At 34.8% G+C, this 15,466-nt stretch overlaps 1 protein-coding gene across 3 annotated transcripts in view; it reads left to right on the top strand.

Annotated features, from left to right (window-relative positions):
• The window catches only part of LOC131166268 (beta-amylase 7-like), a 37,501-nt gene that overhangs the window by 1,001 nt on the left and 21,034 nt on the right, over positions 1-15,466 (top strand). The window contains exons 2-5 of one of the 3 annotated variants that reach the window (XM_058124666.1): positions 115-678; positions 11,068-11,358; positions 12,840-12,917; positions 13,251-13,454. In XM_058124666.1, the coding sequence (XP_057980649.1) occupies positions 235-678; positions 11,068-11,358; positions 12,840-12,917; positions 13,251-13,454 (1,017 nt within the window). In that variant the 5' untranslated portion in view covers positions 115-234. Of the gene's footprint in view, positions 1-61; positions 679-6,645; positions 6,732-11,067; positions 11,359-12,839; positions 12,918-13,250; positions 13,455-15,466 lie in introns of those variants that run through there. The other 2 variants (XM_058124665.1, XM_058124667.1) reach the window with 2 other exon arrangements.

The raw sequence follows: 15,466 nt of genomic DNA, 5'->3' as shown, positions 1-15,466 counted from the left end.
TAATTGTTCCCAAGAAACTGTAGAATCACCCTGCTACAAACTTTTTGACATTATGGTACAGAATTATCAGGAAAATTAGAGAAGTTTATTCTATATCATCTGATGTCCATACAGACTACAAGGAGTTGGCTGTCTGTGTTCACATTTTGTGCATGAATACATTTGAAGCGGAAAATTTTTGAATCATCAGAGTAGTATAATTAGGAGCACGAGTGTAGCATACAAAAAGGTATTATGGCGGAAGAGTTGCATAAGTTGGTTGGAACAAGTGAAGAGGATGAGGAGGAAGATATGGAGATGGATGTGAAAGAAGAAGAAGAAGATGAGGATGATGATGAGGATGAGAAGAATATTGCAGCGCCAGCAGGCATAGCTGTTGATGGGGGGATTGGGCCAAGTAGTAGCAGTGTTCGCTTTCAACGTCATCAGACAGTTCAAGAACAATTGGGCAACCAAGCAGGAGCACGGAGGTCAAGGCCAATAGAAGAAAAAGAGAGAACAAAGCTACGAGAGCGACATAGGAGGGCAATTACTGCAAGGATCTTGACAGGTCTTCGAAGGCATGGGAACTATAATCTTAGGGTTAGAGCTGATATTAATGATGTCATTGCTGCTTTGGCAAGGGAAGCTGGATGGATTGTTCTTCCAGATGGAACTACCTTTCCTTCAAGATCTCAGGTACTATCTCTCAAGGGCAGGGCTTTCATTTTCAAGTGGGTTCAACAAATTATACAGTTTTCATTTATGTATATCAGATTTTGTTGTATTTGATCGTTTCTGCTGCCTAATTTGTAACACATGCAGAGTTACCTACTTCCATGTGTGAGGTAATTTCAGTGTATGAGATGTCTAGGTGAGGTGAGTCCATGGTGATGCCACATGTGACTCAAATAGATATTATTAGCTTCATCTTCGTAATCCTCAAGGCATGCAGATCATTGATTCGTGTAATAGCAATGTGGGGGCGAAGGAGAACAGTATAGTTCATTTTTCCTGTATTTTTTGCATTTTATCTCCAAATCTTTCTGCAGACTGAAAAAAATGCAATAGAGTAAATTACCTGGGGTAAAAACAAAATATAAGGAAATGAACAACTTGGTTTATGATAAGCACACAATAAGAGTTAAGGAAAATAAAGGCAGTTAACTGCAATAAAAATGCAATAGAGTAAATTGCTTGGGGTAAAAACAAAATATAAGGAAATGAACGACGTGGTTTATGATAAGCATATAATAAGAGTTAAGGAAAATAAAGGCAGCTAACTGCAATGGCATCTTATATATGTATTATCAATCCAGTAGTTCATTTCTTGATCTTTGGTTACATCTTATTGTATGATTATCATAAACCACATTGTTCATTTCCTTATATTTGCCTTTATGACATCTTACTGTGTAACTATTATTAACCAAGTAGTTCATTTCTTGATCTTTGGTTACATCTTATTGTATGATTATCATAAACCACATTGTTCATTTCCTTACGTTTGCCTTTATTTTCATTACAAGACAGATCATTGTTGTGGTAGATTTTCTTTTTCTTTATTTGTGGTTTGAGAAATAAACTCTAGGAAAGACCCTGTTGTATCATTCATGGCAAGCAATATCCTGAATTTTACATAGATTTTTTTCCCCTTTTTCTGTTTGGGAAACAAACCATCCACTGCTTGACACCCTACCGCATCTCTCATGCTGAGCAATATCCAAAATTTCCATTGGGAATCGCATTTCTAAATCTCACTGGACTTAAAGGAATGACCTAATTTAGTAGCCAAGTGAGACATTGATTACTTTCCTTAAACACTTACATAGCTTTGATTTCTACATTATTTGCAGTAATAAAGTTCCAACAAAAAAGTAACGTTGTCAATAGTCACGCCACTCTTCCCTAAGGGTGATTTGGTGATTAAACTAGTATTCCTTTTGTGTGGATATTCTAAAAGTTTTATCTTTGGTTTGCAATATCTTGGTGCTTCCATTTTATTAATTGATACCTCATAGGAAGAGAAATCACCCAGGTCATAACTGTATGTCCCAGCTCAGCACAAAGAATGGAGGCTAAAAAGTTGCCTTGGCTTCTTGTTATTGTATCAAGTTTAATTTTAACTGCCCATGCCCCAGGGGTGTTGTGTAATGCTATCAGTGGTTTTACTCCTACAAACACAAGATGCTCATCTACTGTGCCAAGATATATTGTTTCTTTCAAAAAATCCAAGGATATTTAGTTCCCATATTCACACTAAACTCATGAAGGTGGTAACTATTCTTTTGAGGATTCTTCTCGGTAGACTCCAATGAAATAAGCAAGCCTTTTTTTTTTTGGAGATGTATGATACAATTACCTTCAATAGATCCCAAACCTTTTAAAACACATTTTAACTCACAAATAAATGATTTTGTTCTGGGGTAGCAATTCTTTGCCAACTTAATGACCAATTTTATCTAACCTAGATTAAATCAAGTTTGACAAAATTGTGTTGTTTGAGTTCTGGGTTTGGATATAAAAATTTTAAGAATTTGAAATCAGAACTAGTTCCAAATCGAGCAATTTAAAAAAATCAACTCATATTGTTGGAATTATGTGTATGTACAATTATGTCAATTACTACTATTGAGATATAAACTAATGCAAGCCAATAGTTTTGATAAACAATTAATTTTTGAAATTTATGTAATTTGGTCAATCCTCCTTATTAAACGGAAGTTCTCCAAATTTGCATTTCCCATTTTTAGCACCTCTATTTTTTACCCTCATGATTTGCGCCCAAAAGATGGCTCATGAATACCAATGTAAAAGGGCGTCACCCCAAGCCACAAGGCTCCCTGCTTTGTGAGGGCAGGGGGAGGGTTGTCACAGTGTATCCTGTCTTACCACTACTTTTATGCAGAGAAGCTGTTTCCTTGGACTTGAACTCGTGACCAACCGTTCACAAAGGAGCAACCTTACCATTGATCCAAGGCCCGGCCTTGTGAATATCAATTTATAATCTATATCTTTGTCTCCTAAGAGTAGAGTGACTTATATGCCACCTATATTTCATAGGAGAAACCAAAAGGAAGGCTTTTATGCTTTTTTTTTTTGGAAAATTTAAGTTTGCACATCCAATTTGTTTTAGCACTACTAGCATTATTAAACATGGTTTTCTTTCCTTCCTACATGGCAACTCCCAGTTAAGCAAAAACTGCCTAGGAAGCACCAACACTTCAAAATTTATCAGTATCCAAACGTTGAACATAATACAACCTGGCACATATCTGGCATGTGGTGAAAATTAAATTAATTAATTGTATTTTCTGACACATTGCAACACTTCCCAACTTGGCCCAGCATGATTTTTATGCTTTTTTCTTGCTTTGCTAAGTGACTATTTGTTCTTGGACCATTTTTCTTATGCTCCTTAATGCTAGTTGCTAGGATATTTTTGTACTTGGATGGTCTTTCATCGTTGATGATGCTTTTATGATTATTTTATTAATTTAATGTTACTTTCACAGATGTTTAGTGTCATATTATGAAATATGAATTTAGGCAATGACTATAGATGAAATTTATTGATACAATGTGCATTAATAATGCCTATGATTCATCCCAAGTTTGCTTTACCTCAATATTTTGCATCTAAAAAGGGGAAAAAAAACCCAATACTAAATAGGCCCAAATATGTAGTTTTAAAATAAATAAATGCTGCATCCTTGCTTTGATGTATCATTATCGTGTCATGTCCATATCAGATGCATGGTCTTAAATTTCCATGAAATTGTCAAAATTTCTGGTTTCTGTCACCCTCGAAATCGAAATGGTATTCAATTTCCATCGTGCATAATTTCCGTTGAAATCTCAACGGATCATCCGAAATTTATCTAAATCTCAATATTTTAGCAAAACTTGTCGATTTTTTAACTATACAATGAAATTTCCTCGGAATTCAAATGAGAGATTTAGGAGTGACTGAAATTTCTCTCTTAATTTATTTTATTTATTTTTATTGAAACAAATTATTATTACAAGTGCTTTTGAAATTATATGAAAAATAAACTTACAACAACATTTTATTTAACCATTCATGCCTAAATTATCATTATATGTATAATAATAATAATATTTAAATGATTTATGAATTTCATTTGTATTAATTCAATATGTTTAATGTACATTATTTTACGAATATGTTTGTTACACATACTATATTACAACTTTTCCACCTCATACACAACATAGATGTAATTAACTTGCAATATATTAGTCCTAAAACTTACATTATTATGTTTGTTAACCATTTTTAAAGTTTCACAAAGAATTTCATGCTTTACTACTAATTTACATTATTTTTTCAAATTGAAATTGAAATTGACAACGAATCGAAATTTCCATCAAAATTTCTATACTTTTGGAGCTTCGAAATTTGAGTTGAAATCGAAATTTAAGACCTTGATCAGATGTTGGTGTCGGTGCTTCTTCGAAAGTGTTAAAGCTTGATATACATTGTTGGCCCACAACCTAATAGCTTAAGCTTTTAGGTAAAAGTGGTTGTCTAACATGGTATCAGAGTTGATTACCAGGAGACCCTGAGTTCTAGTCTTGTTGCCTGCGTTTACTTTGTGGTGTTTAAAACATTATTAAATTCCCTATAACGGGTGTTATCTATCGTGTGTTTATATCTCCACGTGCTGTCAAGCTGAACATGTGGGGGAGTGTTAAAGCTTGATATACATTGTTGGCCTAGAACCTAACAACTTAAGCTTTTAGGTAAAGTTTTCTAACATAAAGTAGATGTTCTTGATAGAATGCACAGTTCTATGATGTCTTGAATTTTAGAATACACTGTTCTATGATGTCTTGAACTCATTTTGGTAGGAGCTGAGCTGGAAGTTGGGCATTCGAAATGCTAAATGAAACTTGATATTCTCTTTCACCAAACAGCTGATTTCCCCTCTATCCATTGGTCATTTTCCATAACACAATGTGCAACTCCTTGGATTCCAATAAATATTACCCAACTTAATTTTAGTACTTCTGCAATTGCTTCATCATCCAGACTCTGATATCTGTTTCTATCATTTTCACCTAAATATTAACTTCATCCATTAAATTTTTACCAGCCAACGTGGCTGCAATAGCCGTGTTAACAACTTAACGTAAGCCTCCTAGAGATTTATGCAGAGATACGGTATCCCAATTTAATGTAGCACTCAGATTTTCCTCAGTATCACAATTCCTGAAAAATCCTTTTTCACCTTAGAAGTACTATTTATTATTCTGGCAGGGAATGGAAAAAAAAAAAAACTCACAATGCGCTGACCTATGTTACCTAGAACACAAAAGTTATGGTTCATGGAATAGGACGGGGCCATGGTACACAGCACATGTTCTGGAATGTAAAATTTTAGGGGTATGCCTATATAGAGATATTGATGAAAGTGTAATGGCACTTGCATATTTTGGAGAGGATGTTGAGATGTTTCTAAATCTAGAAGAGATTTTCTTTTTGTGAAGTAGATTAATAATGATTGAAAATAGAATTACAATGCAATGATTCCCCACTTCAACTAATAAAAAAGAATACGTTATGGGAATAATGTCGAATAAAAAATTTGGATTGTATTTAGCATTCTGAAACGAAAATGTACCACATTTCGAACAGTCGTGCAAATTTGTGGTTTGTGAGGATGTTAGTGTTTAATGGTAACTTGGTGCTGACCAATAGCTAAAGAAACTGACTTAATCAAAATTTCTTTTCCAGCCTCTGACAAAGTTTTAGCTGATCTAGAGTTTATTTTTATCATGTAAATAAAAACTTCACTTTTTCCTCACTGTCAATAGTTGGATACTCATTTATTCCCCACAATTAATGAGTGTTCCGGTAATTCCTAGTTCATTTCTAATTCTTTTGACTACTTAAAAGAGTGTTTCTGGAAAAGTTAATTGTCAATTTATGAGAATCAATTAGTTTCGTGACCTGTCACCGGACTTTGTGAGCAATTCTTAAGAAGTTTGATTTAAGACCCGAAAAGTTATCAGTCTAGCTCAAGAGTTTTGCAATGTAAAAAGTTTAAGTAGATGGAGGCTTAGGGTTTGGTCATTGGTGAAGGTTTCGGGTACAGTTTTCTATGTCTGAAAATGCTGGATACAAAGAATACACAAAAATTGTGTTTGGTTAAGGGGTTTTCGAAGTACCATTTTCAGAACGTATCAAAAAACACCCTTAAAATAAAGGTTTGCAGGAAATGACCTGGAGGTGTTTTCCACATTTTTGGATTCAATCTTGGGGATCCATTGGGAACACAAAATATGGTATATAAACCCCATATAAATATTAATTTTATTATTGTCATTATTATAATTATTATTAATATTATTTTGTAATTTCCTAATTGATAATTAAAAATTACTGGAAATTGTTTTTGAATTTGATTAACAAAACATATATTCACTGTTTTCTTTTTTCGTATTTCCTATGAATTTGGTTTTACTAAACCAAACACAGTTCATTGTTCTCATTTTTCTACACATATTTTAATACACTTGACCAAATGCATTTCCAAAACAAATAGTACATAATAAAATCCCTAATTTTCATTTTTGGAAACAAGCATCCTCATACACAATTTCCGATCCTTAACCAAACACGCCCTTAAATTTTTTTTTTTTTTTAATGTTTTATGATTTACTTTAAAAAGATTGAGGAGAGAAGAAAAGGAGAGAGAAAAAAGGTTGAAGGATCAGAGAAAACGGTAGGATCTCTCTCCCTCTACCACTTTGGTGCTCTTGATGACTTGCATAGAGATTGGTTTGCTGTGCTACACTGAAGTTATTTATAGCTTTAGCTACTTCCTGTTTACTTTGATCGGCTATGTTGTGTCGTTGGAGGATGCCTTATTCTTCAAGATGCATTTATTTTATTTTCTTTGTTTTGTAATTACTCCTTTTCCTATAAATTTCTTTGATTACAAAAAGAAATACCTCTTAGCCTATTGTCGTTTAGTCAACTCTCTGACGAGATGTTTTGTTCCTCTAGTTGGCTTGTCTAAGATTAGAAGTCCAGAAAGGAGATTGAGGCTGTGCGTAGAGCTGGTGATCTTTACATGTTAGAGTTGTTACCCATACCAGTGTAGTTTGTGTGAGCATTATCGTCGTTTCGTTTGCTCAAGAATATTTCCCAATTTTACTTTTGGCACTCTAGGTTAGATCATTTGTCTAATGAGCTTCTTTTTTTTCGGGAGGAGGGGGGGGGGGGGGGTGGCATGTTTGTGTTTCTGTGAATGACTTCTCCTGACTGTAATGGATGTAAACTTGGTTAAATGACTACTTTGCCTTTTACTAAATCTTCTTATCGGGTTCATGTGAACAAAATAGTGTAGCAGAGTGATAGCATAGGCATGTTGTTGAAGCTGCCAGTGCTCTTTTGTTTTTTTCCTACTTCTTTTGGGGTGAAGTGGTTTAACTCTTGCACAGTATGCCCCCACCACTTTTTCTACAGTTTCACCTCATGAAAATCCATTTGGTCATTCACCTAATTATCCCCTTCTTCGTGTTACTAGTTAAGTTTGTTTTGTTCTTCCGAGTTCCTAAACATGAATGAATAAGTTTAGTGCTCACTCTTTTTTGTGCGTGTTCTTGGGGTATGGCATCAATCAATATAGTTGTTGATGCTATCATCTGTTATCAAAGAAGCTGCCTTTCACCAGTTGTTTTTTCCTTGAATGTCGTCCAGATTACCTCATACTGCCTCCTATTTTTTATGTCTTCAAGGATGGACTTGTTCATGTTGATCGCTGCTCATGAGTCTTTTGGGGACTTTACATCAATCAGTTTTGTATTCTTATCTCCCTCATTTGTCTGACAAACCTGACTCTGACTCTATTTCTCCTTATGGCATATCTGTTTTTTTTTGGCTTTCCCTCCTTTTCCGTTGGTCTGCTCTCATTGGAAACATCAATTTTTCCCATCTCTCTCCATGAGCCCTAATGTGCCTATTTCTATCCCTTATCCTAAGTAAATGCATTTTGTTCTTACCGTAGAACTCTTATCTGAGCTTCACTCTTATAAGGAAGCATGTACTGATCTTAATTGAATGTATGCAATGCAAGATTAGTTTGATGCTCTTTATTAATTCTTGTACCTGAGGGTATAAATGTTATGGGATGCTAATGGGTGTACAAGATCTAAATGAAGTATCATGGTTCTCGAGCGTTATAAAGCTCATTTGGTGGCTAAATGGCTCTCTCCGGATTCTGGAGTACGGTGTTAAGTGTTAACTATAAAGAAACATTTGCTCTTGTTGCTGAAATGACTACTGTTAGTGCTTTGAATGTTCTTGGACTGGTAAGTGATTGGCCCCTCTACTAGCTGGATGTTAAGAACACACTCATACATGGACATATTGATGAAAAGGTATGCATATTGTCCTCTTAGCCCTTCTCATCCTTCTGGTTATATTTGTAGCTTGCATCACTGTCTTTATGGCCCTAAGCAAGCTCCTCAAGCCTGGAACCCTGCTATTTTTGTTCCTCATTCTGCTCTTTGCTTAGTTACCCTCTTATTGTATGTCAATGGCAAGATCATCACTGGTTGGGACGCCACAGGTAGTGAAGAAATGAAACATCTTTTGCATGAATTTGAGGTTAAGGACTTGGGTCATTTTCGTTACTTCTTTGGTATTGAGGTTCCTTCATCTTCTATAGGCTCTTTTTTATCACGACTCAAAAATTCTAAGGAGATATTTGTTGTGCTTGGTTCACTGATGCTAAGATAGTTGAGACTCCTACTGAATTGCAAACCACATTTCTCCATATATGGTTTTCTGGTGGATGATCCTACGCTGTATCGTGAATTAGTAGGCTGCTTGGTTCACCTCACTGTTATTTGACCTGCGATTGCTTATTCTGTTCATGTTATTAGTCAGTTTGTGAGGGTGTTTGGTAGAATTAGGTGTTAAGTGCTAAATACTGATTTTTGTGAACCAATTCTGAATTGAATTTGAACCAGTAACTAAATATGAACACTGAATTATTTTAACTATTTGGCATCTAATATCTAAATACGTGTTGTTTTTCAATTTTAATCTTCTCAACTCGTAGGAGCAAAAATATTTGATAAAATTAATAAACTATTACATAAACTGAAGTTTTTAATTTAATATGAATAATATTTTCTTGTCATATATTTAGTAAATAGTTATAAATAAAAATAACATAATTTATTTTTATACAAAAATAAAATTTATTATTTCAATTCTAATCGCTTGGGTATTGAGTTTTTTGTCATTTTCAATTTTTAGAAGGAATAAAATTGGAAAGAGACATCTGAATTTCCTATTTACTGAATTAGACATGTTTCCAAGTCTGATTCTATAAGACAAATTTTAAGAAATTTAGAGCTACCGAATCAGTTCAGGCATAGCTTCTATTCAGAGGCCATTCAGATCGAGCAAACACCCCCTGCCTCTGCACTTCAAGCGTACTCATTCAGTGGCTTTACTTGAATCTTGCGATACGCTGAAGGCACATTTTTTCGCAGCCTATTATTGTCTTCCACTTCTTATTTGGAGCGTCAAGCATATTTTGATGCTGATTTGGCTTGTGATATCTTTATTGTAACTCTGCTGGTGTTTTCATATATTTTTTGGATTATTCTCTTATTTCTTGAAAAGGTAAGAAACAAACAGTTGTTGCTTGTTCTACTGCTAAAGCAGAGTATTGTGCCCTGGCTTGTACTACTGTTGTTGTTGTCTGGATCCAGTGGCTTCTCTGTGATATTGGTTTTTCTTTCTCATCTCCCCCTTCATTCTTTTGTGACAACAAGAGTGCTGTACAGATTACTTGCAACTATCTTCCATGAGTACATTAAGAACAATTGCCACTTTGTACATCAACATTTTCAATCAGACACTATTGCCTTGCCTTTTGTCTCTTCTTTACAACTTGTTGATTTTTTCATGAAGTGTCTCACTGTTGCTGTTTTCAATTCTTACTTCGCAAACTCTCAATGTTTCTACACTTGCATTGTGATTTTGAAGAGGAGGTGGCGTGCACAGTTAAGAAAAATGATGTTGTGTTATAAATATTATTTTTTATAGGGTACTTCTGTACTTTTGGGCAGTTGTAGGTTTGTGTATGGCTGTACAGGGAGCTCCAAGGATGTTGCTTTCTATTCCTTGTATTTCTTATGCCTGTATTCTGGTTAGATAGAGAAGAAAAGAAATATTTTTCACTCAAAGTGACAATCCAACATTTAAACCATTGAAACTTAATCTTAAAATGGGCAAATCAAGCCAATGGTTAGGATTAGGCCAATCTTAGGTCTCACATATCCAACTTGAGGACTTATGTGACTCTGTAACTAACAGATATGAGCAACTGTCCTGCCAGTAAATGTTATGTTGTGCTTCATCCCTGATAGCTTGCTTGCCACTTCTCTCTTAAGCCACGAGGCTGACAGTTGGAGTTGCATTTAGACGAGGCTGCTCCTTGAGGTATCTGCTGGAAAGTGGAAGGTGGATTGGATCACATTTTAAATCATTTTAGTTAACTTGTATAATTTAACTATATTTCCTCATAAAAAGCAGAAAATGTTGGTAATATGTCACAGATAACACCAATTTTGATATTCTCCTGTCAGTATTGAAATACATGTTAGTTTATAAGGATTCGTTTTATTTAAATGCTAACATTATCCATTCAGTGCTCACCTTCAGCATTCATGTCAACTGTCAACCTTTTCTAGGTTTTAGTAGAATAGGGAAGGAAAGGAATCGTCTGGTTGGTGTGATTAGGTTCTTGTGCGCAGAAATTTGAAGATATTGACTTTGTGATTCTCTGTTTTAGCCAAAATTTTATCATTTATAGCTTTTCAATAATTTTGCTTCATGAGTAAGAAATTTACTGCCCATTTAACTGGAACTTGAAAGGATGTCCTTGTCCTTCTGCTTCTGCAACTAGAAATACAGACATGCACCTATTTTCATTGGGTTCTCCCCCTCGTGTATGGATTCTGCATTTGTCCAATTGTCTTCATCTTTTAAGAATCTCGGAAAAATCAAATGAGGAATTCTTCTTTTTAACTTTTCAGCGGACAAGGTCTGCTGCTGGTGCTTCTACTACAGTTTTGACTTCATCTTCACCTATGATGCCGCAACAAACGCCACCTGGTCCCATCAGAGGAATCTCTCCTGGTTATCAGAACTCTATGGAGTGCAATGCATCAGGTCGCATGAAAAGTGTTTTTGTGCCGCCATCGTCACCCATTGATGCAACAACAAATGCTCGACCTCAGACTTCAGTCATGGTTGGAGATGGAGGGGAAAAAGCAGAGAATAATCCACTTATTTGCAGCTCATTGCATACTCTTAATGACAAGCAGGTCTGAATTCTGAGGGGTCTCTCTCTCTCTCTCTCTCTCTCTCTCTCTCTCACACACACACACACACATGCACACACACACACAATTGATTTCAATTCCCATCTCTTTGTACTTTCTATTAGAAAGTAGTAGATTCTTGTTGATTTCCCAGCAAAAAGAAAAGAAACCATCCTGTCCTGTTGAATGTTGCAGACTTCAAATTTTTCTTGTTGACAGTTGGATGACACGGACAAGGTTATCCATTTTGTGATTAATCACATTTGACTGTCTCTTTTACTTATTAACATGATGAATAGTATTTTCTGGTGCATGATCAGTTGGCTAGTTTAATATGTAATATATTTTCTCACGGCTACATGACCATGCAGCTTTCACTTTTTAATTGATGCACTGTATGTTTCTGTTGGATGATTCCATTCATTAGAAGGGTTGGCACCAAGTTTTTCAATTTCAATTTTGACTAAACTTTCGAAGCTTCAAAAATACTTTTTTGCAATTTCAATGTTAATGTCAATTTGATTTTGATTTTGAAAAAAAAAAAAAAAAAATGATGGAGAGTTGCAGGAGCAACTTTTAATTTATTATGAGCCCAAATGATGGGTTCAATATGTTCCCGCCAAGAGCCACACTCACTGAATAGAAAAGTGTAGAAGCATGGAATCCTTTTATGAAACACTAGAATCCATTAATAAACATAATAATGTAAGATTTATAACTAAAATAATAGTGTAATATTTATTACTATAATATTGTAAATAAAATATATCATGATTTGGTATATAAGGTATAATAATAGTAATACAATAATCATATTAAACGTATTCAATTAATATAAGTAAAATTCATAAGTCAGTTAAAGGTTAGTTATTATGAAAATATACTACGTAGAATTATAAAGTTGGGTAAAATGTTGTAGCTAGGATGAAATATCAATTTTTGCGTAAAATTTCAAAAGTCCATAAGTTATCATTCATATCCTTCTTGTAATAATCTTCTTTTCAATTTCAAGGATTTCATTCCATGGTCAAATTTTCAAAAAAAAAAAAAAATTTCTGAAATTTTGAGATTTCAATAATTTTGGATGTTTTGTGGAAATTTTGTGAGACAGAAATTAATTGCCATTTCAATTCTGAGGGCAGTGGAAAGAGGAAATCTTGAAAATTTCATGGAAATAAAGACCGTGGTCGGCACCCTTTGATGCTCATATATTGGATCTTTTTGATTCTTCATTATAAAAAAGGCCATGCGTGTCATGCCAGCATCTCATCAATACTGTTATGTTATTCGTATATAATTTTATTCATTTCTCACACATATGGCACCAATATTTATATAATTTTATTCATTTCTCACGCATATGGCACCAATATTTATATAATTTTATTCATTTCTCACGCATATGGCACTAATATTTTGCTATTTTTGTAAGGTACTTTTCATTGTTATATATCTGTTCAAACTGTACTCTATTCTTTTAATAGGTTGTTGACATACCTTCAAAGTTACAGGAGCGTGATTTTGCTGGCACCCCTTATGTCCCAGTTTATGTCATGTTACCAGTGAGTTGTAATCTTACTTCTTTATTCCTCTATTTTGATTTGATATTTTTCATCTTATTTCAAGGGAGAGAAAGAGGGTTTAGTTTTGCCTCGGTACACCTTCATTTATCTCTGTTCTATGTGGGCTTCTTGTCAGAGATGGTGTACATCATTTTTGTGTAATTCAGTATTTTAGTCTCCTTTTAGCTGTACAGCTGAAGGGTTAACAACTTTAGGTTTTGGCTATATGTATAATTTGTGTTTATTTTTTGAGCTAACATACTCAGTTTCTTGATCAATACAATAATTTCAAACATCTTAATCTTTAATCATGTTGAACTTTGTGAATGACAGCTAGGTGTCATAAACATGAAGTGTGAACTGGTTGATCCAGATGGTTTACTAAAGCAGCTAAGGGTATTGAAATCAGTCAATGTTGATGGTGTTATGGTTGATTGCTGGTGGGGAATTGTAGAGGCACATGCTCCACAGGAGTATAACTGGAATGGGTACAAGAGGCTCTTCCAGATTGTGCGTGAGCTTAAACTTAAGTTGCAGGTGAGTTTTATGTTTCTGTGTTACTGGTGGAGCTTATTGCTTCTGCAATTTGGGGTTTATACTATACCAGTGATCAATTTTTTAGTTTAATTGCATACATATGAAGGAACTAGTTCACAAAAGCTGTGAAAAAACTTACTAAAAAAAAACTGGAAGAGCTCATTGAGATCGAACATACAAAAATAAATAATGGTACAGAAAAGAGTATACCGCAATAATAAAAGGAAATTAAAAACTGACTGAAATTCTCCATCTCAGTTCAAATGGATTTAACTGTTGATTTTTGGAATTTGTATGTGATGAAAAATACAAACCTGAAACCAAAAAACCTAGGATTAATTTCTAGATGCTGATGGAAAGTGTCTAGTATTGGAGGGTAAATCTCCATAATTTTATATAAATATATAGCAGTAAATCTCCACAGATTGGCTGAATAGAAAGCCATTAAGTGGGAATCAAAGGCACTTGTACCAAGAGAAAGAACTCCAACCTGCCCAGCTCAGAAATAATTAATCAGGGCGTCAATTGAAAAAACCTAGAGACAGAACTCCAACCTTCGAACCCATTTTACCTGCAGAGGGGAGATCCTACTAGGGCTCCTATTTGTCTCCTTTAAACATCTTGAAGCCTCATATTTATATGTATCAGGTTTGGGCAGTTAAGTAGTTTAATTCCTTGGTTCAATAGTGTTGAATGAATGCTCGTGATGGTTCAGCTGCATTCCACATTTTTACCACCGAGTTACTAGAAATTGCTATGGTGGCAGTGATCTGCAATCTGGATTACATGACCAGATTGCATGATCCAGATTGCAGATCATTTGCGACTGTAAATGAAGATATCAGCATTCCAAACACAGAATATGATTAGGAAAAGCAAGTAATATTTGCCCATTAGTTGCAATTCAAGCCATGTTCATTGATATTCCAAAAAATTTTTATTTTCCAGCAACTCTTGAAGAACAATGGTTCTTCACTGTTCCAACTCGGACATCCTGCAAGCCTTGGACAGCATGCCATAGACCATGCATAGGAACGAAGGATTGGATGTAAGTTTTTTAATTTGAATTAATAGAGAGAGTTGTTTTGCATAAAGAAGAGAGGGAAAGGGAAGATAGGGGATGGACTTTAGGAACAAAATCAAAGAGATTTAAAGAGAGCTAATTCTGTTTAATGAAGATCTCTATAAAATCCTTACTATTTGTTGATGGTGTACATATTAAACTTTCAAAACCCATGAATACACCACACAATCAAGATTATTTGTTAAACCCATGTAGTCTTCTTTCTATGTACTTATCTTCGACTATTGCAGTGGATTGTGAATACACCACACAATCCATCTATTAAAGCTTGATATACATTGTTGGCCCACGACCTAATAGCTTAAGCTTTTAGATAAAGTCGTAATCTAACATGGTATCTTTAGAATTATTAGACATCTGTCAGCCTTTATTAGAGGCTGATCTTTAGGAGATTTACAGCTACTAAATCACTGTGATTTGTTAGCTATTTTTGGTTCCATGATCCTAGGGGATTTGAGTAGCATGTTACCCAATTCTGTAGATAGTCTTTCTTATTTTACTGCTTTCCATTTTAAGTAGGATATTCTATTTTCAGTAGGTTGTAAATATCCCTAGTAATTAGATGAGAATTATCATCTATTTAAAGGGAATGTAATCTTTGTCATACGTGAGTGGGATATTCAGTTTTCTTTTCCACATTTCAACATGGTATCAGAGCATCCTCTGAACCCTAATCTTCCCATATGATCAAATATGGTATGGCCACCGGGAGACGCGACTCCACCTCTTCAGTCTCAGACGTCACCACCAATCAGGAAGCCACGGTCTCAGGCAATAGCAGCAGTTCAGATAGCAGCCTAATGCCCATTACAAGACACAAACTTAATGGGAATAAGTATCTCCAATGGTCCCATTCCGTGATGATGTTTATATGCGGAAAGGGAAAGGATGATTATCTCTCAGGAGTTGCAGCCCAACCAAGCAAGGA

This window comes from Malania oleifera, chromosome 10, assembly GCF_029873635.1.
Source record: "Malania oleifera isolate guangnan ecotype guangnan chromosome 10, ASM2987363v1, whole genome shotgun sequence".
Lineage (NCBI taxonomy): Eukaryota > Viridiplantae > Streptophyta > Magnoliopsida > Santalales > Ximeniaceae > Malania > Malania oleifera.
Note: the sequence above shows the minus strand (reverse complement) of the source record. Positions and strands in the feature narration are given on the sequence as shown.